This window comes from Melanotaenia boesemani, chromosome 10 (assembly GCF_017639745.1).
Source record: "Melanotaenia boesemani isolate fMelBoe1 chromosome 10, fMelBoe1.pri, whole genome shotgun sequence".
Taxonomy (NCBI): domain Eukaryota; kingdom Metazoa; phylum Chordata; class Actinopteri; order Atheriniformes; family Melanotaeniidae; genus Melanotaenia; species Melanotaenia boesemani.
This window is the reverse complement of record NC_055691.1, coordinates 14,410,620-14,436,360: the sequence shown is the minus strand read 5'-3', so window position 1 is coordinate 14,436,360 and position 25,741 is coordinate 14,410,620. Positions and strand designations below refer to the sequence as shown.

Here is a 25,741-nt window from a genome sequence, read left to right as displayed (position 1 = left end):
AATTGTGCTCTTGATTAAAGATAGGGAGATACCCCATAAAACTGCAGTTCCTGCACAATATCGGGAAACATGACCGAGAGTTTCGGTGTATGATACAAGAGGTGGGTGTTTTAGGACACAAAGGTCCCTACACTAGTGCCCTATAGGGGAGGAGCTTTAATAGGGTTATTGTGTTTAAGGAATCTCTTTTTTGCTGCAGCCTGCCACATTCAACACATGACTGCCTTAACTGAAAAATTGCTGGGAAAAATCGCTGAATCCAAACTTTCCACTCTCCCAAATCCACTGGGGCCAATTTATATTCAAGAGCCCTTTTTTTTGGCTATAAACAACCTTATTACAAATTGGAGGGAAAAAAAAACACTGCCCACACAATCTCAGATGAAGATTGTGTCCTTGTGCATTCCTGCAGGGCACTGCAGGATCATTGAATTAGGCTAAATGCTGGGAGCTGCAACAGGGTATAATGCCTGGTTTGTATGTTGTTTGGGGGGGTCGGGTGTAGATGGACTGAGATGCAGTGTTCCCCGGTGTTCAGTGGGAACTTCACCCCGTCAGGAAACATCGTGAAGGTCACCAGTGGAAGCAAGGAAGCTGAGAAGGAAGGTTTCTTGTTTGTGGTAAGAAGTGTTTTGTTTTGTTTTTGGGTAGTTTGAAATTTCATATATTGGTACACCAAAAAAAAAAAAAAATTATGATGGAAAGTGTTCAAACCTCTCCAAATATTTTACATTTTGTTATGTATAAGGCATATTGGATTTGATTAAACTTTTTCCATTTTTTTCTATGCTTCTACACCTGAATTGTTCACCTTTCTGCCCATCTCTGTCCACCTTTGTCTCCTTGACGTTATTAGACATAATAAGAAAATGGAGAGACAGCTGCAAGCCTGTAAAACAGGAATGTGTTTAAGACACAAATCTCTGGAAGCAATAACGATAATAAAGGCCTGCAAGTTTCTAAAGGGGGGAGGTGGGGGGGGGTTGGAGCCATCAGCAGACTTCCTGTATCTGACTGCCAAATCAAACTAAATAATTTACAAAGATTTTTAGTGTGATACAAAAACAGCAAACTAATGGCTATTATAAATGAAGCACCTGGTAATCATGACAATCACCTGGGAATTTACCTAAAGGCAGCCAAAAAACTTAAGACCATTAGAAGCAAATTTGTACATATGATGAAACCAAGACTGAACACAAATTTAAACCTATATGTGAAGAAAACCCTGTACAGAGTCTCATACCTCCACCCGGTGATGATGGACTGCACAGATGACTGAAGACTTGATTCTAGTGAGGGTAGAAAGAAATATACTGAAGAACTTCTTAAGATCTCAGGCTGGAGTAAAGGTTCCGGTTACAACAAAACGACAATCCAAAGCTGGAGTGACCCAGCAAGAATTTATGCCAGGGGGCTGTTTCGACTTGCCCTGGATGGAAACAAGTGCCAGCCAACTTATGTCACATGTCCTGGTCTTGTCCTCAACTGAAAGAGTTCTGGGCCAAAATTTTTTAGAACTTTTGCATCCATTTACAACAGAGATATAGAACCCGGACCTCTGACAGCCATCTTCAGTGTGGCGCTCAACTGAGATTTGCCCAAACAGAAGCAATAGCATTCTCTTCATTCTTGGCAAGGAGACTGATCTCACTTGACTGGATAAAGACAATCCTGCCAACTCATTAAAGATGGTTCGAGGAAGTCATGGCACACCTACTAGAGCTACATAGCAGGGCAACACTAAAAGATATTCTAAGGCTGGGCAGCCTTTTATTTTGTATTTTGAACATAGACTCTTATCAGTTCCAACATAAGTGGCAGCTTCTTTCATTGCTTGTCTTTAAGTCTTACTGCATCTTTCCAGTTTTCCTTTCCATTTCAAAACTACTTCTACTACAACTTCAGCATCTGATATTTAAGCAAAACTTTACTTTTCATCGCAGCAGGTAACGTTGACACGGCTGTTTCACACAAACAGCTAACTGTAGTTTTTGATCAATATGCATTAATTGTTGGATTGGCAGGAAGATGAGTTTGGAACAACAAAATGTTGAAAAGGGCCTGAAAACTTTCCATCATGCTGTTCATACTAAATGATGAGAACTTTATTTTGAAATTGGAAAAGTTGCACTTTAATAGACGCTACATTGTTCACAGCTTCATCTTGTCTCTGCATCCAGGACCCCATAATCAAAGAAATCTTTCCCACTTTTGGCCCGAAGTCTGGAAACACCATGTTGACTATCAGAGGAGCCTTCCTGGACACTGGAAACAAGCAAGAGGTGACTGTGGGGAAGTCAATCTGTAAGATCCAGAGGTCAGTATGAACCTTTTTCTGTCTTCCTGATGCAGCAATGCTTTTCTTTGGGAGAGAAAATATTTTTATTGGAGATACTTTAATATTCTTCTTATTGTTTTTCATCTGCCGGACTAAACAAATACAACTGCATGAACAGTGACTTAGACAATATCTGCCAGATCCTAAATACCCCAAAACAACAAGATTCTCTGTGTTTTTTAACCTCAATCCACATCTCCACCATCAGCTTGTCGTCTTCCATGCTGACCTGTAAGACACCTCCAAATGCCGCCCACTCAGAGCAGCCCATAAAGCTGACAGTGGATTCTGTTGAGCGCCTCGCTCCCATGCCATTCAGATACAACGAAGACCCCGTCATCAGCAGGATCCAGCCCTTACGTTCCTTTGTGAGGTGAGGTTAACGTTCACTTAGAAGTGGTTTCACTTTGATTAGAAGTTTCAGTGTTTAAAGTCTGATGACCTTCAAGAAATACTATCACACTTGTCTTTTTGGGAAAGGTTTTAACATCAGTTTGTAAATGTCACCTCAGCTAATTTCTGACAAATTTGAGCTTTTCCATGTTTCTTTGCCTCACAGGAGGTTCGTTGGGGAGTCTGTCCAAGACAGATTAATGCTGTAGTTTTACAGCAGTAGGAAACGAGTGGGAGGTGACGAGTGACTAAACTGCTAACGCTAACAGCAGGTCCCTCCCAGTGGGAATCTCCTGTGTCTGTATGTGATCCTAACGCTGATGTCTGTTGCCATCCCCCTCACTGTAGCGGAGGCTGTACAGTGTCGGCTCACGGCTTCCATCTCCAGTCTGGCCTCCAGCCCCAGATGGTTCTCACCACTGGTCAGGATGCTGCAGTCTTCCATGTGGTGAGTTCAAGGGATACAGGGAACCCTGAAACTGCAGCAGTGAGCAGGCCTCATTGATAAAAAAAAAAAAAAAAAAAAAAGATGCTGACGTCAATGAATGTGTGTTTTTTCTTTTTTTTTAAGAGAGAAGAATAAAAAAAATAATCTGATCTGATAATCAGATCATTAGTGCTTTGGGGAGGCATCTTTCTGCCAACCTGTCTATCTTGTTGCTGTTCAAACATCACGCTGCATCACAATGGATCCATTGTTTTAATTGTTGTGGTGTTTGAAATGCAAACATCAATGTTCCAAATTTACTTTCATTCTTGACTCAGTTCCTGTATTCAGCTGAGGTCTTTTATATCCTGCCTCTGTTTAAAAATGAAAGAAAACACACATTAGTGATATTACGTGTTGCATGGCAGGCAAAGTGGGAAAATAAACATTTCATTACCTCGAAGTCACATCGATGGTATTCTCATCATGCACACTCTCCAGAAAGCATCCAGAAGAAAAAGAATTCCTGACAATGAAAAAGAGCTACAGTTTCAGACAGACATGAGAGGAAAGGAAATGGAAAATCCACAGTCTGATGTGTAAGACCCAGCTGTCACCTCCAACTCACGTACAGTAGCAGCAGTGGAGCCTTTAGGATGCTTTGGCTTTCCTCACCTCCGTCAGGCTGTATTTTATTTATTGCAACAAAACTACACACTCACATATGCACGTCTGAAGGACGTCATTTGTGTCTCAACCCGACTGGTCTTTACGGAATCAGCCCAGAGCGATTTTAAATTATACAGCCTCATGCTGTCACCGTGCTGTCTGCAGACCTTTAAAAATCTCTGAAATTGATGTACCTCAATTACAAAAGCATTAAAAAAAGGTGTTTAAATGCACATAAAATGTCACCCAGGTCATAAGTCAAAGGCAACTGTGCTTGGTTGGACTCATTATAGCTGACTTGTGCATACAGTATTATATTACCTGAGCAGGATGATGCATGGACAGAGGGAACGCTGTACAATGTCATCTTTAAGTTCTTGTTCCAACACGTCTGTATGAATTAGACTTTAATGTGTCCTTCATTATAACTGTCCTGCCTTTAATTTAAGCTTTTGGCCAATCTTTTGCCCTCTTAGAGTTTTCACGTTCAGGAGGGACTCGGTACAGCCCAAAGTAATAATACTGATCACAAAACTACCCATCAACAAACTATCCCTTGGCTCCACCATCGCAGGTACTAAACTAGACAAATGAAGCATCTGGAGCAACTCTTCATCTGTTGCTTACACGTTTCTTTAGATCCTGTTCTTTTCAAGTAAAAGTGACAAATTTCCTGGTGAGTCATAAACAAGCAGGTTTTTATACACATGGGGAAGGTATTCTTTTGTTTGTTTGATGTTTTGCCTCGGGGAAGCAGTTTGAGGACAAGCTGTAATGATGGTATCTGTCATGCTGAGACACACGCTGCTGCAGGTTCAGTTGGGAAATAATAATACACTCAGTAAATACACACTTTCAGGACACATTCTCAATAAGACTTCCGTGTCAAATGGTAGTGAGGGAATGTCCCTTTAAACTCTAATCCTTCTTGCACAAAACATACACACACACAAAGAACACCCCCCGCAGTGTCTCATCTTTCAGTTTCCCTTTCCCTGGTCATTGACCTGTGTTCAGGTCAGTGGTTGATGGGACTCAAGGGAGCTCAGGCTTCTTTACACACAAACAGAAAGAGCAGACGGAGGTTTAAGGCTCTGAAATCGAGTTTATGGTCCAAAGAAACCAGTCTTATCCCCATCCAGGTGGTTTTATCAATGCATCTTTAAACAAATTATTTCTAAACTTTTCCAACAAAGCCATTCTGAGAGACGCCAGCACTTGTTGCACCTGGAAGTGCCCACATGGGAACATTTGCGGTGTGTTTGAGCAGCTCTCTAAAGACAAGTGTTAATAAAAACACTGACAATGGACTAAAAATAGATGAAGCAAAGTGCAGATTTTAAGGCCTATAAAAGACTGTTTACATAATCAATGTGCCATAAGAGCAGACTCTCCTAAAATGTGGTAGTGTTTTGGATTTTTTTTAACAACTTCACAAAATCCCTTCAATTTAACTGATGATTTGGTCTGTTTTACTGCTATAAGTTAATGGCTAACTTGAAGGAAGCACAGGCATTGTTGCTACGGTTACTTACCATTTTGTATACAGTCTAACTTGAAGCTTGTTGAAATAAAAATTTACAAAAACATCCCTGAAGTCCAAACTACATTAAAATTAGCAGTAGAGTATTACATAGTCTGGAAGCAACGCCTGGAAAGATCAGTCTCCTCGAGCCCTAAATCTGGCTTGGTTAGGTTACCTTTTCGTTTGCAGGGTTAGTTATTAAAGTTATGGATGGATCAGCATAAAGATTTCTAACAGAGTCATTGGGCATGGCTGAGTGATCAAATAGGTGCAGAAAGTCTTAAAGTTTCATGCTGCTCTCGTTCTGATCTGTACATGAAGATTACAAATACACATCCCAGAGGTTTCTATCCCTAGAAAACTGGGTAGTGTGAGCCAGGCTGACATACTGGGTGTAATTTCACCTGTAGTCTTAGATTAACAGTGTCATTCGGCATTTTTAAAAAGGACTCGGATGTTTACAGCTCTGATTTCAGGGTTGAGTTCTCTTTCAATTCAGCAGCACATGTTATTGTGAATGTTGATATTTGCCTCAAGTGTTTTGTTTTTGTGGGGTTTTTTTTTTTTTTACAATTTTAAACTTGACCAAGAGACCAGTCTGTGAAGAGGGCATGATGTATAAGGCTTGTGCAAAATAAGTCCATCATTACTAATGATTTAGGAAGGGATCATGTCCCGTAGGGCCCCAGCTGTCGCTTGTTAAATTCCTTCCAGTAAACGGGATGAGTTAGGGCTCAGCCTGGGAAGGGACAGCATAAGTGTCTTATTGTCTTAACCCTTCGAAAGAGAGGCAAGGATCTCTCACAAATACACATCACAGAGGTTTCTAACCATAGAAAACTGGGTAGTGTGAGCCAGACTGTCATCCCTCCAGGGTGGTGTTCATGAACCTAAATGAAGGCCATGCAGAAACCTTGCAGAATGCTTGTGTCCTAGAATTAGCTGAGAAATTATGAAGTCTTTACACCAAAGCACAGAAGAAACAAGAACCACTAAAACATACCAGCAGAGGTTCAGGGGTCTCAGCTGGAGCAGAGCATAAAAAAAACACCCAGTGTTGACTTGATATCTGCCCCTTAGATCTCCAGTAAAGCCTGGTCTCAGCCAATCTCAGCTTTCCCACAAACTTGAAAGAGATCTTTGTTACGATCCGTCGTGAAAAGCTGGCACGGTCATAGAAGCCAGACGAGTCTATATAGTCTATATATATACAAAAAATAAAAGAAAAAAAGTGATCTGTGAATTTTCACATTGCTGCAGAGAAGTCCTGTCCTAACACAAAGCTCAGGGAGTGGATTTCACCATGCCAGCTTTGCTTTGCAGTGTTGCACCATTCCAGATATTTAAGTTTAACAAGAAACTTCACCGCAGCCAGACACCTGTCGCCTGAACTCACAAATTGGTCTGTTTCGTGTCAGTCTCCTCTTCCTATCTCCTCCCAGAAGACTAAATCCTTCCAGCTGACACCTGAATGCCTCATGAAGCTTCTTTCCTTTCCCATGCCCCCCACAGCTGAGGAGGGGGGGTTGCTCAAGAGCAGGAAGTGAATGAAGGTGAATGAGTAACATTTTTCCATGGGTCAGCAGTCAAGGTGTTTCAAGGCTCTGAATGTCTCATGTGAAGTTGTTTGTTGGTTGACTGTGGTTGGAGGTTTGCAGGCTGAAAGTAACTTATTTCATCAATGTAAAACAGGAAATTTCCTATTGGCGAACATGGTAGTTAGGGCTGTTTAAACAGATTAAACTGGGATGGATTTTATGGTTAGGCTTAGTTTAAGGATTAATATCATTTAATGGGTTAAAAGTGACTTGCCTGGTTTGTGAACCCATTTGCCGACAACTTGAACAAATTTCCATTCCTACAAGAAATAGGAAATACAATTGAAAAATCATGATTTTTGAGTTTTAAGCTTGTATTCATGGCAACGAGACCAGTTAGCATTGTATACTAGTAGTTACAGAATCTGATCAAATTTAAGTGACTAAGTGAGCTACTGTGGTAAATCCTTTAAGATCTCTTTTGACATATGAAAATGCTGAACCATCAGTTATGTCAGGAAGGGAGACAAAACCGCAATCCCCTTCAATTTTCAAGCAATGATCAAAAAGTTTATACAGTTATACCAGCAGGATTAATTTATTGGGGCACTACTTAACTTTGGCAGATTTTCGCACTCTGACACCCCCTAACAAAGAATTCAGCACCCGTCTTTCATCTTGTCTCTTCTCTGAGCTCTCTCCAGTCAGTGAAAGTCAGTCCAGTGTTGACTCTTGTCATCTCTTGTTCTGTCCCGTTCTTTTTCTTTTCTTCACTTCCTTTGACATCCCTATGCTGAATCTGCCATGGTTTCCATTCAAAACAGCCAGTGTGTTGATATCCAGTTGCTAGCGTGTGATGAGGTGCAAAATGCAGCTGGACCGTGATGCTCCCAGCTGGAAAAAGAAGTTGTGAAGTGTAGTTTCTCTTCCTCAGGGTGCTGCAGGGCAACAATGGCTCCATGAATGTGCAAAATAAATGCCAATATGTCATCAAAATGAGTGAGAAGCTTAGAGTTATAAGGTCAGAAACTTATGTAGTGTTGCTTTAAATGTTGATGGGATGGTGAGGCTGAACAGCAAGGTACATTATCTTTTAATTTTGTGCTTTTTTCTTTCCATTTTATAAATAACTAAGCGTCAAAAAAGTAACATTTTGATCTTGTTATTGTGATTATGTAATCACAAACCAGACTACAAGTTGTTTGATTGTTGCAAATGATCCATAGTTTGGACCAAAAAAATAGGTTTTTCTTTGAGCAAATTATGTTTATATTGGTTTTTTTTTTCTTAAATTTGTTGAGTGATGTGATTGTTTGAAGTTTCTTTTTGGTGGCAGGTGGTTCGTTGAATCAGCTGCAAAGTATTTTTAGAAAGTCTTTAACCATTTCCAAACACTTTCCAACTCTGACTTCACAGGTTATTCTCTGCCAGAGATATTAAAACAAAAGTCTAACTTGGTAATAATGCAGCTAATTTGGCATGTGCTCTGTAGTTTCATTCTACATCCATGAGATCTCACACTGAAAAGTTAAACTCTGGAAATGTTCTTGGCAGTGAAACTCTATAGAGGTTAGAAAAGTTTGAGTCAGACAAACGACATTAAAAAAAAAAAGCCAGAAGAGAATCACATATAGCCAAGTGTTGATTTAAAAAAAAAAGAACAACTGCAAAACTCACTACACCCGCACACTGTACAGAACTGTCTCATACAAAAGAAGAAATATTTTAATTTGCTCCAAAACCAAACAAAGCACACAGCTGGAGAAGAGAGTTTAAATCCTACATAAATGATCACATAACACAATGTGGTAGGAAATAAAGGAAAACCGCTCTGGTATAAATCACTCTAGATTTGACAGGCACTTTTGAACGTGGAAGCTGCGTTATGACTTGGCTTTTTTTCGCAGGCCGTTGCCACTAATGACCCTTCAGGGATGGTGGAGATTTGGGGATGGCTGCTTCTCTCATCACCCCACAGTAAAGCTCCCGGCCTGCTGGCTGACCCGCTCGCCCAGCGATTGTATTTACAGCTGCTCCCACCTATAGCCCCTCACCTCCTCTCCCTAAATGAGAGGAGACATTGACGGAACAATGAAACTGACTGAGGCTTCCTTTAATTCACTGGACATTTTTCTTTTTGCTGCACCCATGGGAAGGTAGTGTGGGTGGGAGGGTTCTGTGGGGGGAGGGTTCACTCTGCAGTATGTTTTTTCCTTATTGGTATATGCTGGAAGGGGTTAATTGGACTACTTTTGTTAAGTGACCTACTGCCCTCACACACTCGCAGATGCAGATTTTGTACAAGTTTTGAAGATGTTATATCTTTGCAATGAATTTCAACATTTGGAGATGTATGTAACTTAGGGAGTGTGTTTGTGTGTGTCCATCTGGGCTGATACAGCTCACCAGGGAGTCAGATTAGCAAGTGCATGAGGAAGTTTCAGCCACACTTCAGCAGAGGCGCTGCCAATGCAGTTGGTGTGACTCTCCAGGGAGTAAGATAAAAACGAGAGTGCTGGAAGTCACACTTCAGCCAGTTTGTCAAATGTTTTTGAACATGAACTCTAGAGACTACATGTTTCAGGAATTTCCAGCATGTTCACATGGCATCTTTGCTCACAAGTCAGCATAAATCTGCTGAATTTATTTTAATCAGGTGCATAAGAAGCCAAATTTGAACTTTATTGACCAATATTCATTTAACATACATATATCAGTGGCATCCTATAGACATCGAAAGTAGGGCTGGGTGATTAATCAATAAAATGAATAAATCTTTTTTTCTTTTTTTTTTATGAAAATCAGGATTTATTCTTCCGCACAGTGTTTGTCTGAAAGTACTAACAGATATAAAATAAAGTGATCCGTCACTGCAGCTGCAGTGAGAAATGCTGCTCTCTTTGAGATGCAGAAGACTTCAGCTCACAAACTCTCATTAAGAGACAACCAGCATCAGGGGAATTATTTCTGTAGTGGATCCCGTATGATAAGGGTCTAGATGGAAAGAGATTACGGATGCAGTTGACGTCATTTACTTTCTTTGCTGTCCTTCATTCGTATAAATAAATAAATAAATAAACACATTCAGCATGGACCAGCTTTAAGTTTTATATTGTTTTTAATAAGTTTAATATGTTTTTAAGAAAGAAAAAGAAAAAAAAAACATTAAAATCAGAAATCATTTTGAAAAAAAATTGAGATTTTATTTTTAGCATTCCACAGCCCCTAACTTGTGAAATAGCTTGAACCTGAAGAGTTCTTTACTTTTGTCAGGAAAGTACACATTGTTAAGTTGAGTATTTATAGTTATGAATCCTTGGCAGAGCACGTTGTTACAGACGATGCCTTTGAGCTAGCGACGGTGACATTTCTGGCACTGTTTGTTAGGAAATCATTTATTGCTCAACGTTCAGTCAATCAACATTCAATCATTGCATAACGTCTCTTCTGATAGCTCTGTCTGATCAGTTTGCTTTCTGTCTATATGTGGTGAAAAACAACACAGAATCCTTTAGTTTGCGGACGCTGAGAGCTACACTAACCGATGTGTACACAAGACTAAAGCCTCATTTATGCTCTATGCTAACTATGTATACTTATTTTGACCAGGCTTTCTGTCTTTTCTTCTGCAACCTTTTCGTGCATATTTTAGTCCATTCAGAGATAGCCAACAAAGCAGCACCACCCGAAACTGTAGAAGCAGTGTTGTAGAGTATACTTCTCATGCAGCCAATGAAAGGATGCAAGAAGAAGTAGCTGTAACATATTTAATGGCCAAACAGACCTCTTCTGTCTTCTGCAGTGCCTCTTTTTTCTTTTTTCTTTGTTTCTTTCTGAGAATGTGTGTTTTTGTGATCTCCTTCACCATTACCATGTTTGGTATTGACCAAAACTGACTTTGGAACTAGCAGGTGAACACTAAACTCCGCACAAAGTCCTGATCTGAACCCAAAACATATTTTCCTTTTAATACTCCTTTGTTTACATCTGTCGATCCAGATTACTGATGTCATTACATAGAACCATATCCATAGAAACAATCTAAAAGTAGAAGTTATTTCTTTTTAGAAATAGGGGTTTACTAAGAGAGTCAGTGAAGTTTGATCACACAGAAAATTATAACTTAGACTAATTCAGGAGAAGCTGTAGTCATTACTAGCTTCTCTAGCTGCACACAGAAAAGTATCCCTTCACCAAGCAGCAGTGTAAAGGCCGTAATGGCTGTTTCAAAGGTTACAGACGGCGTATTGATTTCAGGACCATTTTTAATATGCCATGTCCTCGTGGGATATTGACTCAAGAACACGTGTACGTTTGTAACTCAGAAGATAAACACTGGCTATCATTAGTTGCTACCACAGAGCGAATATCAGCATTGATGTTTCAGCATAAAGACAAATAGGCTACATTCCCAGTGAGCCTTTGGATATCTATGTCGGGGGGGGGGGTTGATCTTTTCTTTGTGAAATAACCTGAATTTTTATAGCTTACTTTTTGCCTCATCAGAACAATAAAATCTGAACATAAAAAGACACAAACCTAACAAGGAAGGTGTGTGCTGTAGTTTAGGAGGACCTTGTAATATATGTTAAAACCACAGTCAGTTAACACCTTTGTCCTCTTAACTGTTCACATTGCTGTGACTTGTTTGCAGTCACCATAAACAACAGATTTCAAATTCTGTTCTATTCTCTTTGAAATTTTGCTGCAGATTTGAATCCATACACTAGAAATGATCGACGAAGCCACTGCAGAGGTACCATAAATTTCAGTATCACCAATGGTCACTAGGTGCTGGCTTTAAAACACCCCTTTCAAGTTTTTAAGAAAAACATTTTGAGTCATTGCAGTCTTGTTATCTGGACATACGCCCTCTAACGTGTGCACTGATGGCTCATCTGAAAATAACTTCATACTTTAATAGATAGAAGTCCTAAAAGAAGCACACTTTTGACCAGTCAGCTGTCAAAGATCACTCTCCATCTCCTCCATGTTGTTCATTGATAGTGGAATGCTGAATTCCTCAAGCTTTAAAATGCCTGTCCACAAATCTATGGGTGATCTCACAGAGGGTTTTTCCATTTAATTATATCTATGTTTGGATCCCACTAACACCAGCATGTGAACTGATGGCTCCCTTTTTGTGTTTGTAAAACCACTCCTGTGACCCTGTCATCTACTATTGTGACAATTTTACAAACCTGTGTCTTTGTGAAACTGTGGGATATGACCAGGACGAGTCTCGTTTTACATGATACATACTTACAAAAATAAATAAAATAAATAATAGAATAATTACTATGTATTATCATCTTTATTTATTGCAGCCATTTCTGACTGAGTGTCAGCATGGTCCACCCTCTTAGGTCTGCTGTGTACAGTTCAGCTATGGAAAACACCACTTTTTGTGATTTTGTGATGTTGTAGCTGGTCTGAACTAAAGCTCTTTCTGACTTTTTCTCTATTATCGGTAAGCAACCGGCTGGTTTGGAATGTCTTGAAGAAAGTTTTTCAAGACCCCCTATGTCATTGATAGAAAAACAGAGATTTAGCTTATTTAATTTAATTTATTTAGCATTTAGTTTTGAATAAGAAAATGTCTTCAAAATGTATGCTTGTCCTGTAAGTTGTAGAAAAAGGGATGGAGAAAGCCCTACATGAACACCTCTCCAACTATTAAGTATGAGAGTGGAACAGTCATGCTTTGGGCTCATGATGTAGCTACTAGCACAAAGAATATTTTCCAGTATTAAGAGGGAAGGATTGATTAAATTAGATATCTACACTTTATAGAAACAAACATCATGTGTTTTGTTAAACAGGATTAAGAGGACAAGAGCATCTTCTACATTAGGTTAATTTACTACCACAACAAGCCGAAGGTGTTCCCACAGACCTAAAGGGCCTAAATTGTTTTAATATTTGTGTAGACTCATAAAAAGCCATTGTGAAGAAGTTTTATCTAATTAAAATTCCTACCAACAAGACTCTTAAATACAAGCTGTGATATTTGACAACAGGAGTTGTTTTTCTTTTTGCTATGCTGAAACATTAAAGTGTAACTACACCCCCTACTTTTTGCTGTACTCCACCCACTGCCAAATTTGAAAAATGCCTGAAACTGCAAGGGTTTGAGGAGAGGTGTGGGGTGATCAGGGAGTGGAGAGTGGGCGGGTCGGGACGCATAGGCAGAAATGATTGACAGACAGCAGCTCAGCTCACATCTCTTTACATGTGTTGGTGGGCGTGGTTTTCTATGCCTGCAAGGCGTGGACCCGTCTAACTGCATTTGGAAGGAGGGGCTGTGGGGGTTTTTAAATTTTCTCGTGACGTAGATAACCTCTCTATGTCACGAAAAACATAATCTGGTTTTACCCTGTAGAGGGTATTATGAGCCATTTTTACCCACAAAATCATGTTTTTAAAATAATACAAATTTTATCAACAGTAGATATGTGGTTTTCATCACAATTAACAGCTCAAAAAAAAAACAGATTTTTGGGTGCACTACCCCTTTAAGAGGTAAAAAAAAAAGTAAAAATAGTAAAAAAATTTAAAGAAACAGTTAATTAATTGATTATATTATTTGGAAATCAAGTTATATTTCTCATTTCTCAAAAAAAAAACTAAATTAACTTTTGGATTTTTGTGCGTATAAAGATACATGAGGTTAAGATCTTTGACTCATAACCACAGGAGACATCAGATTCTCACCTAAAGTCGCTTCACACAGCACATAACTTTGCCACACCTCAATAAAACCACTGTTTTCTATTTTGCAAGTTGTCTGTGTCTCGCTTGGGGGTCTTAACGAGCACAAAAGCTGGAATGCCTCTCTTGGCTGAAGCCAGCAAGGGATAAAACTCTGTTGTGCCCTCAGGCCACACGTGTAAACACACCAGTGACTGAAAACAGGCGTTGTCCTATGAAATGTGTTGAATATAAAAGAAGCTGCCAAACTTGGAGTTACTGCTATTTTATTGTTTTATGTGGACTTACAGCTGTTGTGTTCATTTACTTACAGTCTAGAGGTTCTGTTTCTCTAACTGGTCTGTGTTTGTGTCTCTTCTTCAGAGCTGTGTGTATGGTGAAAACCGGACCTCCATCCAGTGTACCACGCCTTCCTTGGCTAAACTGGCCCTGCAGCCCCCTGTGGTTACCAAGGTGGCGTTTGTCCTGGACGGCTTCTCAACAGATCAGAAGGACCTTATCTACGTGGAGGACCCACTTTTTCAGGACCCCAAGCTTACCTCTAAGGACAACAAGAGCATTGTGGAGCTCAAAGTGAGGGTGCTTGTGCATTTAAATATTAATATCTGCTACTTTCCTTTTTTTCCCTCCTTTAGTTTGATTGAGACAATATAGTTCAGCAACAGAGCCATAACCTTTGTTTTACAGCTGTGCTGCAGATGGAACACTGGCAGAAACAGGTGCAAATTCAAGAATGTTATAGAAAATCATCCAGTTTATGGATGTTAAGTAAGAAAATCTCTATTTATGAGCTGTAGCAAATTATAAAAGCATAAGAAGTGCCAGGCAGAACAGCAAGAGCAAGAATCTGAAACCCAGTGTAAAAGATATGCATACACCAGTTAACAGTTTTTCGATTTTTTTTAACTTAACTCCATATTGGGAATTTGGAGCCAGGCTGAAGTCCATGTGCACTGGTCAGTGCACTTTACCTCATTACCCTCACACACATTCACACGTACAGTCATCCAGGGTCCAGGTCAGGCTGGGGAGGAAACAATACAGAAAGAAAAACAGGACGTGGAGTCTGTTTCCCATCGTTTACACCCTCCACCCCGACCTCACCATCTCTCCTCCGCTGCTATACCTCTCTGTGTGCACTCTCTGTTGACTTGTATTGTTCTTGCTAAGGTCAAAGCTCTTGACATATTAATGCTGCTTTTCAAACAAGTCACCACAATGCACACAATGAAATACATACTTCTACACTTCTTTTTGTTTTTTTGACTGTTGCAGTTTGTGGCAGCTGTTCTGAACCTCTCGCAAGGGATCCTGGCTGGTTTTTTTTTTTTTTTTTTACTCTTTTCACAGGCATGACCTTGGCCCCAATGTTAAACCCACCACCAGCCCAACATCTATCCCCCCTTCATCCCTCCATTCGCCCCAGACAAACCCCTCTGTTTTTACCCAGAGGGGGTTGGTATGAGACATCACACCCGAAACAGGCCACATTTAACGCCATCTGATAACCCAGCTTTACTGCGGCCTCCAGTAAAGAGCAAACGCTGGGCTCATTTACTGCCATCTGATAAGCCTAGCCTACAAATTGAACCAAACAGACAAACAAAGGAATATTTACTTCTAACTGACAGTTCTGCACCGGTATGTGGACATATTAAGGACCCAAGCTGTTTTCTTTGGCTTAAAGTCAGGCTATTATTGCTGCCAATCAAAATACAGATGACTGAAAAAACTCACTTGCAATTATAATCCTAACAGTTGATTCATAGGCGTTGTTACTAATATGACATCTTTCTAATAAGCTCATGTCCTCCCTGCTCTCTGTATAGAACTGCCATGCCTACTGCTTGAAAACACACAAGATGATGATTGTATTTGATGAACTTGTCTCCTTGTGCAGCTTAATTGCAAGCACAAGTGAGTGAATTAGTGAGTTGTATTGCTGTGTGTGTGTGTAGAGTCCAGAAATGCTGTGTGTTTGTGTGAGAGGAACAGGTGTGAGGCTACACTCTGTGTCAAATTGGAAAATCCCAAACTGTCACGCAAGGAATGTGATCATTCTCTTTATTGCCTTCTGCTACGCTCAAACAAGTGTGTAAGTGTGTGTGTTTGTTTGAGAGAAAGAGGTGGAATCAGAGAAACAAAAAAAAATTAAAGTCAGAGAGCAGCACATGAGTGGAGAAAGAAGAACAAATTGCACTCGTTTTCTCACAACTTTCCATTAAGTAGTGTAAAACACTGCTGTCGACCTAGCAGGAAATAAACTGCTCTGTTTAACTCGTAAGAGATGTTTGCTCACAAAAAAGTCAAGACAAAAGATGCAACTTATTTACTTGAGCATTATCTCATAGTTTTCAGCAGGTTTCATAATGAAGGCTCACATTTCTATGACTCAGTTCCCTCCAGACCTATGTTTAGATATGCAGTCACATCGATGTTCAGAGTCTCTACACCATCACACAATATGCTACATGACGAGCTTGATACTCCATGTGTTGCTGCATATGTCATCAAATCCACATTGCATATCTCATTCAACACTTTCCCTTAGCCACCAGTGTTTATGAGGAGTTTGGAGGGGGATAGTGGAAGGCGTTACTTTGAGGGCTTCCATGCAAGAGACCCCAGTTCATTTTATAGTCTTTTTATTCATTCTGCTCCCTCTTACTCACGGTGGTTAGGGGCAGGAATATGGTTGTCTTAATGTAAAGATTTTAGAAGAAAAAAATATTGATGTATGTTATTGTTGATCACACAAACATGATAATATGATTTGATAGTGACATAAAATCTAAACTTGTCTAAAATCTAAAATTGTCTAGTGTAATTTAATTAAGAAAAACAAACAACCTTAAATTATAGCTGAATCAGACTGCAAAATATATTTTTTTAATTTTTCTTTTAATATAATGATGACATCATAATTGTTTTTTTGGGTAAGATAACAATGTAGTGAAACTCATGATATCAGTATCAGATGTCAGACATCAGGAATTAGTTATCGTAATATCAGGGATCACATATCTTGTATCAAATATGAGGTATCATAATATCAGATGTTAAGTATCAAATTTAAGATATCAGGTATCAAATATCATATCAGGTATTGTGATATCAGGTATAAGAATTCATGTATAAAATCTTATGATATTAGGTATCAAATGGCAAATATTAGGTTTTAGATATTGCATATCAAGTATCTGATATAAGATATCATCATATCAGATACCAGATATCATGTATCAGATATCACCTAGTTAGGACAGAAAAGCACCATTAGAGTTAGAAATAAGAAACATTGGCAGCTTTTAGTCTTGCATCTCTGCCCTCCTCCCTTCTTCCTTTATCTCTCTCAAATCCCTTTTTCTTTCCCCATTTTGTTTATTTATTTATTATGTACTTCTTTATGTGTTATTTTCTCCATCTCACTCTGCCTTCCATCCTCGTCCCCTCCGCTGCAGGGTGATCGGATGGACACGGAGGCAATGAAGTGTCAGGTCTTGACAGTCTCCAACCACAGCTGCGAGAATCTGACTCTGGTAGAAAACACTCTGAAGTGCACTGTTCCCACCGAGCTGCAAACCACCACTGGGAAGGAGCTGCAGGTTGAGGTGAGGCACACCTGCACTGTACACACACCACAGCATGTGCAGTGTTTGTCTTCCTGGCACATCACCTCTCCATCACCTGTGCAACACTCTATCAACAATGACAGTTTAACTAAGACAGACTTTGTGTTTACCGAAATGCTCACGTCAACCACACTTTTGCAGAAACACTCATGCACTCGTAAAGACAGTGTAAGTTTTGTTCCAGTGTTTCAAAAGAAAAAGCACACCCTCTTTCAAGCGTGATGTGTTGATGGAAGTTCAGGGTATGTATGTTTGTGTGTCTGTGTGTCCGTGGCCGTGTGAGACCACATGTTGAACCTGTTCTGATTGATATGATTTATTTGTTATGACAAGATTATACAATCCCCTGAATTATCTTTGACATGACACACAGAACAACAGCACCCATTTAAACCATGTCTTTACTGCTCTTTCCACAAAAGCTGGTTTAGGGGGTACTTTAAACCGCTCAGCTAAACCACCTTTTTCACAAGGTTGCCATCTGTGAAGATTAGTGATACAGCTTTGTGTTATGCAAATGTAAAATGTAAGTATGCATTATCTGCAGCATGAGAGCTCACACTATGACACACCAAACTGATTCACTGGCAAATTTATTTTCAAATACCTTCATTTTCTTCATGTGCAGTGCAGGCACATACTGTTGGTTCTTCTTTAAGGCTCAGTTTCATTGTGTGTCATGAGCTTAACTGAACAAAATTGTTACAACACCACACAGATAGAAAAGCTGCAGTGACATAACTTTCAGCTGGTGGGTAACAGACGGTTCAGAAATAGAACAATAAATGTTTCATATAGATTCCATAAACTCTGGGCTTCAAAATAAATCCCAATTTGATCGTGAAATTATGTACTGATTTAAAATTATATTAAACATCTAATTAAATGTCTTTTAAACCACTGCATGTCTCATTCACAACCAGAAAATTCCTTTGGAATATTGTAGAATAATTTCCGATAAACATATTCGCAAAATGTGATAAATGGAATAAATAAACCTTTAATTATCATAACCCTAGTTCTCTGAGTCCAAATCCTTATTTGTGCCAAGACACATGTGATGATGAAACAGATATTGTGTATCAAACATCTGCTGGTTGTGAGGCAGCAGAAAATCCATAAAGCCACCAGTAAGGCATTTATATGAAAATTTCCCTTGTGTTTGTATTATCAGGCTCACAGAAGGAATTTCTGCAATAAAAACTCTCATCATTTCATATCATAGCACCTGTTTCTGCAGGACATAGAGGCTGATCTGCTGCATAGCAATAAGAAAAACACAAACTGAAAAAAAATGCCACCTCATGTCATCTTTTTTGTCATATTTTGGATATTTATTTCCATTTATTAAAAGCTAGTAAATAATAACATTTAATTTGGGTCTCTTTCACTTTATCTTATTTAGTCTTAGACTGCAAATTTAGATATAATAAAGACAGAGATAGTAAAACGGATTAAAAATAAACTGCACTGGATGATCTGTCAGGAGGCCACCGAACATGCTGTGCTCTTCATTTTGCACTCTAGGAAATTTATGGAAAACACCAAATTCCTTCAGAGTTCCAGCTCATTTACAGGGAACTTCAATGACTCTCCTGTCCTATGGAGTCCTTCATAAAAAGCAGTTTATTACACAATGGCTTTAGTGAATGGGCTCCGCAACCAGCTGGTCATATGCCACCTAAGTGTAAGTCAAACAACTTTAAACTTACAAAAAAAGGGTGTATAATATTAAAATATACTGGGACCTCTCTAAACATACAAACACTTTCACTATAATCTTTTTTCTTAATGATACATCAGACTAGCAAACACTGACTTATCAAGTAAACGTCCTGTAATACTCAAACTGTGAGGAAAGATATTAATATCAAATATAAAAACATCCTATTAAATGTTGTTTATTTTAGTCACTTGGCTGCTGTTATGTAGGGATGTACTTAAATGCACCATGCTAAATGTGTAAACTGCAATTTAAGCTTGTTGTAGTGTTAGAGGTGTTGGAAGGATGAGAATTTTAGAGATTCTCGAAGGTAGAGAGGAATGTCTCTGCTTTGATAGCATTTGGTAGCTAGTTCCACATCATGGGACTATAAATGAAACCAGTCTGAAACCAGATGAAACTGTTTTGTGTGTATGGATGGGTTGCATCTATTTTTCTTTGAGGAAAACAGCATTCCAGGTTCAGAAGCTCATATGACTGAGTTAAGATGCGCTCTGTAGGTAAGACATGATTTTGATTCTGGCAGCTGCGGTTAGCGAGTGAAGCTAAATGAATAGCGCAATAACTTGTCTTTTTTTGGTTGGCCGATCACCATCACCATGGGTTTCACTGTGCAAACAAGGATACCTGCTACAACAGCTTTGCACTAGTAATAGAGAACCATAACCAGGGTCTTCATCAAGAACAAGATGGACTAGATTACTGAGTTGGATACGACCTGATTATTCATAGAGAAAACAGAGAAAGAGAACTGATCATTTTTCATGGCACCCAGGTACCTTGCAGTCTTGTATAGCTATTCAAACAATTGGCTTTCATGTTGAAATTATTTTGGGTGGAATAACTGATTATATAACAAGTAGCTCAGTCTTCAGGATGCTTAGTCGGAGGTGGCATTCATTCACATGTCAAAGAGGCTAGCAGAGAGTTGTTTGAAAACTTCAGGGTCATCTGGCAGCAGTGATGGACGCAACTGAGTTACTGTAGCAGTGGTAAAAGTGGCCATGTGAGTGGATGGTAGGGTCCAATGAGGTGGTGTGTATTGCAAAGCAAGTGGCCCCAGTATATTGCCTTGGGGCACTTAGTAAAGAAACAATTGAGTGCTGTTTCTTTTTTACCTTGCTATGCTACTTTGACATTTTCATGTATTGTGCATTCAAATCTTATTGGATTACCTTTTCCCCCAGAAAATTTGAAGAAATACAGACATTTAAATCCTAAAAAATTTAAATGTCACTTCTCGCATTTATAAAAGCATTTAGAAATAATTAATCTTGGATGAGCTCATCATGCATCCTTTAGCCAGCCTTCTTGATCAGTCAGATTTAAGTATGTCGCTCTGATGCTACCCCAGCAGATGGCTGGGCAACACCAAGCTCATTAGGATATGCAAACTATAATGGGTCGTGAAATGTGTTCACCTGCATACTTAGGTGAACCAATAACAATCTCTAAAGGACTTTCATGATGTGAGATGTTAGGGCAACTGGTCTGTAGTTCTGTTAAATCACTTTCATTTTATTTTAAACCCACATAGTGAAATACTACTTGTATTTTGCAGTCTGGGAAAATGTCATGAATTTTCACATCCTTGTTTGAACAGCCTTCCACACATCAGAATACATAAAGTATGCTTTGAAACATCCAACATTTGCGATACAAGCTAACATTAAATGCTGAGCCAGACTCCCCATAGATAATATCCATAACCATCTCCAAACCAGCAGCTATCAGTTAGATGACTTGTGAACTCGCCTTCAGAAGAAAGCCTTTATCTCAAGGGAGGGTCAGCCACATATCCCCTGCTTCCAGACATACCCAGACAGCCTAATTTACACACACATACACACACACACATGCACACATATTGTCCCATCTGCAGCAGGCTGCAGTAGAAACCTCATTTCCACTAAACCTAATAATGGCAGAGGCAATATCACTGATGTAATCTGTCCCCTAACTGTGGCAAAACACACTGTGTGTGTGTGTGTGTTTGCATGGTTATAGCATATCATATGTCTGAATACCTCATACATAGCTTTTGTGTACTCTGTGTATGCCATCTATGACATGACAATGTGTAATGTGTCTATAAGTACACAGGAGTATTTGGAAATGTTACAGGTAAACTTAATCTTACAACCTAAAGACAATATGAACCCAACAAATGTCATGTTTTGTCTCATTTTAAAAAAAAGGCCAATTTGGGGCTAATAATTAGGTTATTTAATACCATGGCAGACTGAGCCTTTCAGGACCAAAGACAGGAAGATAATCTTCAGTTCTTGAGAATTGATACTTGTGATCCATTGTCGCCCAGTAGCGAGTGTGGAGAATTTTTAAATTAAAAATGCTCTAGTCTAACCACAAACCCTGTACTGTTTCACACTTTTAAAAGGATTAGGGCTACACAGAATGGAGCCAATTAACATGTGACTTGCTTCACCACTTGATGTCCTCAATGCCAGAAAGAGCTTTTATGTGAAGAAACACCAACATTACAAGCGTCCATTACAGTTTTTTTTTTTGCAATTTGCTGATCTACTTTGGTCCATAAAGCTCTTGGGGCAGAAACACTGTGTCTCCCAGCAGATACGCCAACTACTCAGGATTCAAGCCTTTAATCAGACAGACAATACTTGACATGAGTGTGAGTTTAGATCAGTTGCTGCAACTCTGGAAGCTGAAGTCCAGCTTAATGATAAAATAAAGATTCATATGTGAGGATAGTGGTAACAAAGTGCACAAACATTCGCTTCTTTCGATCTTCAACACCTCAAATCCTTTCCCCTTGTGTAGTGGCGCCAGGCAGACTCCATCAGGCATCTGGGCAAGGTGACGCTGGCTCAGGAGCAGGACTACACGGCTCTCGTCGTGGGCTGCGTGTGCGTCAGCTTACTGCTGCTGCTTCTGGGGTCCCTGCTGATGTGGAGGAGGAACAAACACATCGATGGTAAGAGAATGATATATGTCATATGTGCAAATCAAAGGAAATCAAATCATCCACTCAAATTGAATTCTTTCACGTGTGGGTGTGTGAAGATTTTGAAAGTAATATTTGAAGCGTGTGCTCGTTGGTGCATCGTCTCTAACTCATGTGCATGTGTGTCTGCTGGGTTTGTTTTGTCTGGTGGGTTTACAGGAGATTTGTGTGTGGGTCGCACTGGTGGAAACGCTTTGCCTTCCTCAGTAATTCATCTCCCCTTTCTCCACTTTTCCCATCTCTTTACCTCTACCCTGATTTCTCCTTGTTTTATTCCTCCCTTGCCTCTTTTTCCCCCCTCTTTGTCCCTAGATCTGTCTGAGGTGTGGTATGATGGCCGGGGTCACATCCAGCATCTGGACAGGCTGGCTAACGCGAGGAGCGTCAGCCCCACTAATGAAATGGTCTCCCACGAGTCAGTGGACTATAGAACAACCCTGCTTGAGGGTACGTCAAGCCTCTCCCCACCCCCATCTACATCTGACTCCCTATTCTCCCACTCCACTTCCATCCCATCTACCTGTTTCCAACCCTGTTGTGCTGAGCGCTATGTTAGCAGTGCATGCTTTAATGAATATGTCCTAAACTAACACCAGCAGCCCTCATCAGATTATTAAAATATGAATTTTGTGTGCTTTAAATAAACGTATAAAAAGCCATCAGAAACTTCATTTACCATTTGGGAAAATTGTTGCAGTTTGAGCCTAAATTCATGAATGCATATATTTTTCCTCAAAAAAACACCAATGCAACATGTATTAGAAATATTTGTTAATAAAAGACATGCAGACATGATGCAAAGTGACACTAGTGAGGATCAGATGTCACAGTTTTAATCTAAATTTGTATTGTTTCTGACACTAAACTGAAGCACTCACAGACAATTTCGGAATCTCCTCATCAAGAAAACTTGCTAACTTTGATGTACTCTTTAAAGTCCTGTGTAGTTTTTGTTCCTTTGGGTCCTGAGGGCCTTGGAGAGGCTCCTTGTAGTCCGATCCTGAGCACGAGGGGTAAAGCAATTTTCGTGCTGGCTTAAAATTTGAGAAGGCAGACTTACTAATGAGCTAATGCTTGCCTTCAGGGATAGCTGGCATGTTGGATCAGTTGCTGAGAGTCCATATTGGAGCTAATGCTGTCTCTGTCAGCTTTGCTTAACTTTTTCTGCTCTTTTCAGATAAAACTTTGCAATTATTACTAACAGCATCAGAAAAGAGATCAGAGGCTTCTTCCTTCCAGCTCTGCCAGACTCGTCACAGTATCAAATCACTCTGCCTTTGTAGCCGCCCCCCTCTGATCATGTAACAACCCTTGACCTCTGGAGGCCCTGCTGATACAGTCGCTGACTTCCAACCTCCCTCTTTGCCTATTTTATGCCTCTCTAGATCAGGGTGCCGACAGGCCGGAGACGTGCCGGGCAGCTCCTCCCGTCTACGGGGGCAATGGGGAGCTGCTGTCGTCCAGACTTGGAGCTCTGGGAGTCGGGATGGGTCTGGGGATGGAAGGCGAGTTGGTGTCACCCCTGCTGGTGGCCCCGGTCCACATTGACCCATCCTGTCTTCACCCAGACCTGTTGACTGAGGTGCAGCATGTGGTGATCGCCAGGGAAAAGCTGCTGCTTCACATCAATCAGGTCATCGGCAGAGGTCAGTCAGCATCTTTATACATCTTCATTCATGATGCTGTTTTTAGGAGAAGTTTATGTCTTCTGCATTAACCCTTAAAACTCTGGCAAATCACAAGCACCTTATTGATGCATTCATTTTCCATCAATTTAGCCTCATAATGATGAAAAAAAAACATGTCTGTATATTGACTGTGCTTAAAACAGTTAAGGCTCTGTGTGCATTTTTACATTTAATAGAAAACAGGCAGACCAAAAATGGCTTGGAGTTATAAAGGTTAATGACTAATGCACAAATAAACTAGCAAAGCAGAAAATGTAACAGAGATCCAATCAATACAACCTGCTGTGTCAGAGCCTTGTAAATATAAAGATGGGATGCAGTGCTGCACATTCATTATTGGAAGAGACAGTGAAATAATGATGATGGTGGTGACATGACTGTTCATTTTGAGCTTTTTGGAGCAGCTATAAATGAATGGTATAGGTGTAAACAGCTCAATAGTACACAATGGGTATTGCAACAGTTATTAACATATGCAACTGTTTATAATCTTGTCACAGAGTGTCTGTATCTGCATTTTAAGTGAGAAAATGTTAAACTGAATGCATCCTTTTGGAGTTTTTCAGTAAGAAACTGCTATTCCTGCTATATGATGAGGTCCATTAACTTGCAGGCATCATAATCCATCCAGCATCTTCAGGGTTTGTAACTTAAACCTTAGCTTCTAAATGAGACATAATAAAAATCCGATATCCCTACAAACAGTTCATGGATATTGCAGCTGATGCTGTGTGATACTATCATCGCCCGCTTAGTTTAATGTGTTAGATTTATGTTAAACCCTATAAAAACCTAAAGTGGCCCCCAAAGAGTTTAATCACCTGCTTTATCAACCCACAAGCTTGACATGCAGACACAAAATAACCTCATGTAGCTGCATTTAAGTAGGCGGCACACTGATCGAATTCAATATCAAGAGGAGAAAGACCCCCAAACCCCTTAAATGCCCCAGAAAGCAGCACCTCTGCACCCATCCCCCCCCCCCAGCTAAATTAGCCCCTGAAGAAAAGAGGCTGCACTTGGTGTTTTCAAAGTGGCATAGGATGATTTGTTCTCAGGGTCCATTGTTGGGAGGTGTAACCCAACACCCTCGGCCATCTGCAAGGACGTGATAGGAGAGCGCTGCGCTCATTTCGCTCCTGCAGCAACCCCCAGTCTTGGGGCGAGCCCCCGTGACCAAAAGAGTAGATATAATTCAATAAAATGCACAATACTTCAAGGAGGTTTGACACTTGGGGTATTAATGAATAAAACCTTATACTGAGTAACTTGGAGGGGGCAGATTTAATGCGTCGGTAACATGAGAGAGTTTGCGTTTTAAGGTGTGAAACGCATAAACCACTATGAACACCTTGATCCTTCTTCTCCAGAAATTACATGGTTTATATGTAAGCAGAGGGCAGAAGTATTTTTATCTGATTTCTGGAAATGCTGTAATCACAACGTGACTTCCGTAAGTCAAGATAGACATGTAAAGATGCTAGCAGCACCGAGTCTGAGTGGGTGATTTAGATGCTGCCATACAGTTGTGTCCATTTATGGGTAACATTTAGAAACTGGGGCTTCACTGACTGGATCTGTGAGCACATCAAGCAACAAGCCATGAAGCAGAAGATATGATAAGAATCACTCTAATTTACAAGCCAAGTGTGCTCACACACACCCAGACACACTGCAGAAATGTGCCTTTAACAGACAGTCCGACTGTCTTCTGGCTGGACTTTTTATAAAGTCGTTGTTTTATGGTGCTGCCGTGGCAAAAAATCAACTCTTTCTATTCAGTCTTGACATGAATGAAACAGAAAATAATGTATCTCATAAATTATGTAAAACACAAACAGGTTTCTTGAGTGTGCTAAAGAAAATGTTACATGGAAGTGTACATTTTATGAGCTTTTGAACTCCCTAATGCTGACTGATTCTAACTAATGCTGTTCATCATGTTGTAACCTGCAGGCCACTTCGGCTGTGTATTTCACGGAACGCTGCTCGAGCCAGACGGGCAGAAGCAGCACTGCGCCGTCAAGTCCCTAAACCGTAAGTACAGCCCTCTTTATTTTCAGTAGATCAGCCACATCCCAAAGAAGTCAGGGCATGATTTTTTTTTTTTT

The 25,741-nt window shown here is 40.0% G+C and overlaps 1 protein-coding gene across 3 annotated transcripts in view; it reads left to right on the top strand.

Moving 5' to 3' along the window:
- Window positions 1-25,741, top strand: part of met (MET proto-oncogene, receptor tyrosine kinase) — a 74,905-nt gene that overhangs the window by 40,067 nt on the left and 9,097 nt on the right. Inside the window, exons 7-16 of one of the 3 annotated variants that reach the window (XM_041996560.1) lie at window positions 506-620; window positions 2,184-2,320; window positions 2,550-2,714; window positions 3,083-3,182; window positions 13,968-14,177; window positions 17,066-17,215; window positions 21,759-21,912; window positions 22,255-22,389; window positions 23,328-23,588; window positions 25,587-25,667. In XM_041996560.1, the coding sequence (XP_041852494.1) occupies window positions 506-620; window positions 2,184-2,320; window positions 2,550-2,714; window positions 3,083-3,182; window positions 13,968-14,177; window positions 17,066-17,215; window positions 21,759-21,912; window positions 22,255-22,389; window positions 23,328-23,588; window positions 25,587-25,667 (1,508 nt within the window). Of the gene's footprint in view, window positions 1-505; window positions 621-2,183; window positions 2,321-2,549; window positions 2,715-3,082; window positions 3,183-13,967; window positions 14,184-17,065; window positions 17,216-21,758; window positions 21,913-22,254; window positions 22,390-23,327; window positions 23,589-25,586; window positions 25,668-25,741 lie in introns of all 3 variants that reach the window. The other 2 variants (XM_041996559.1, XM_041996561.1) reach the window with 2 other exon arrangements.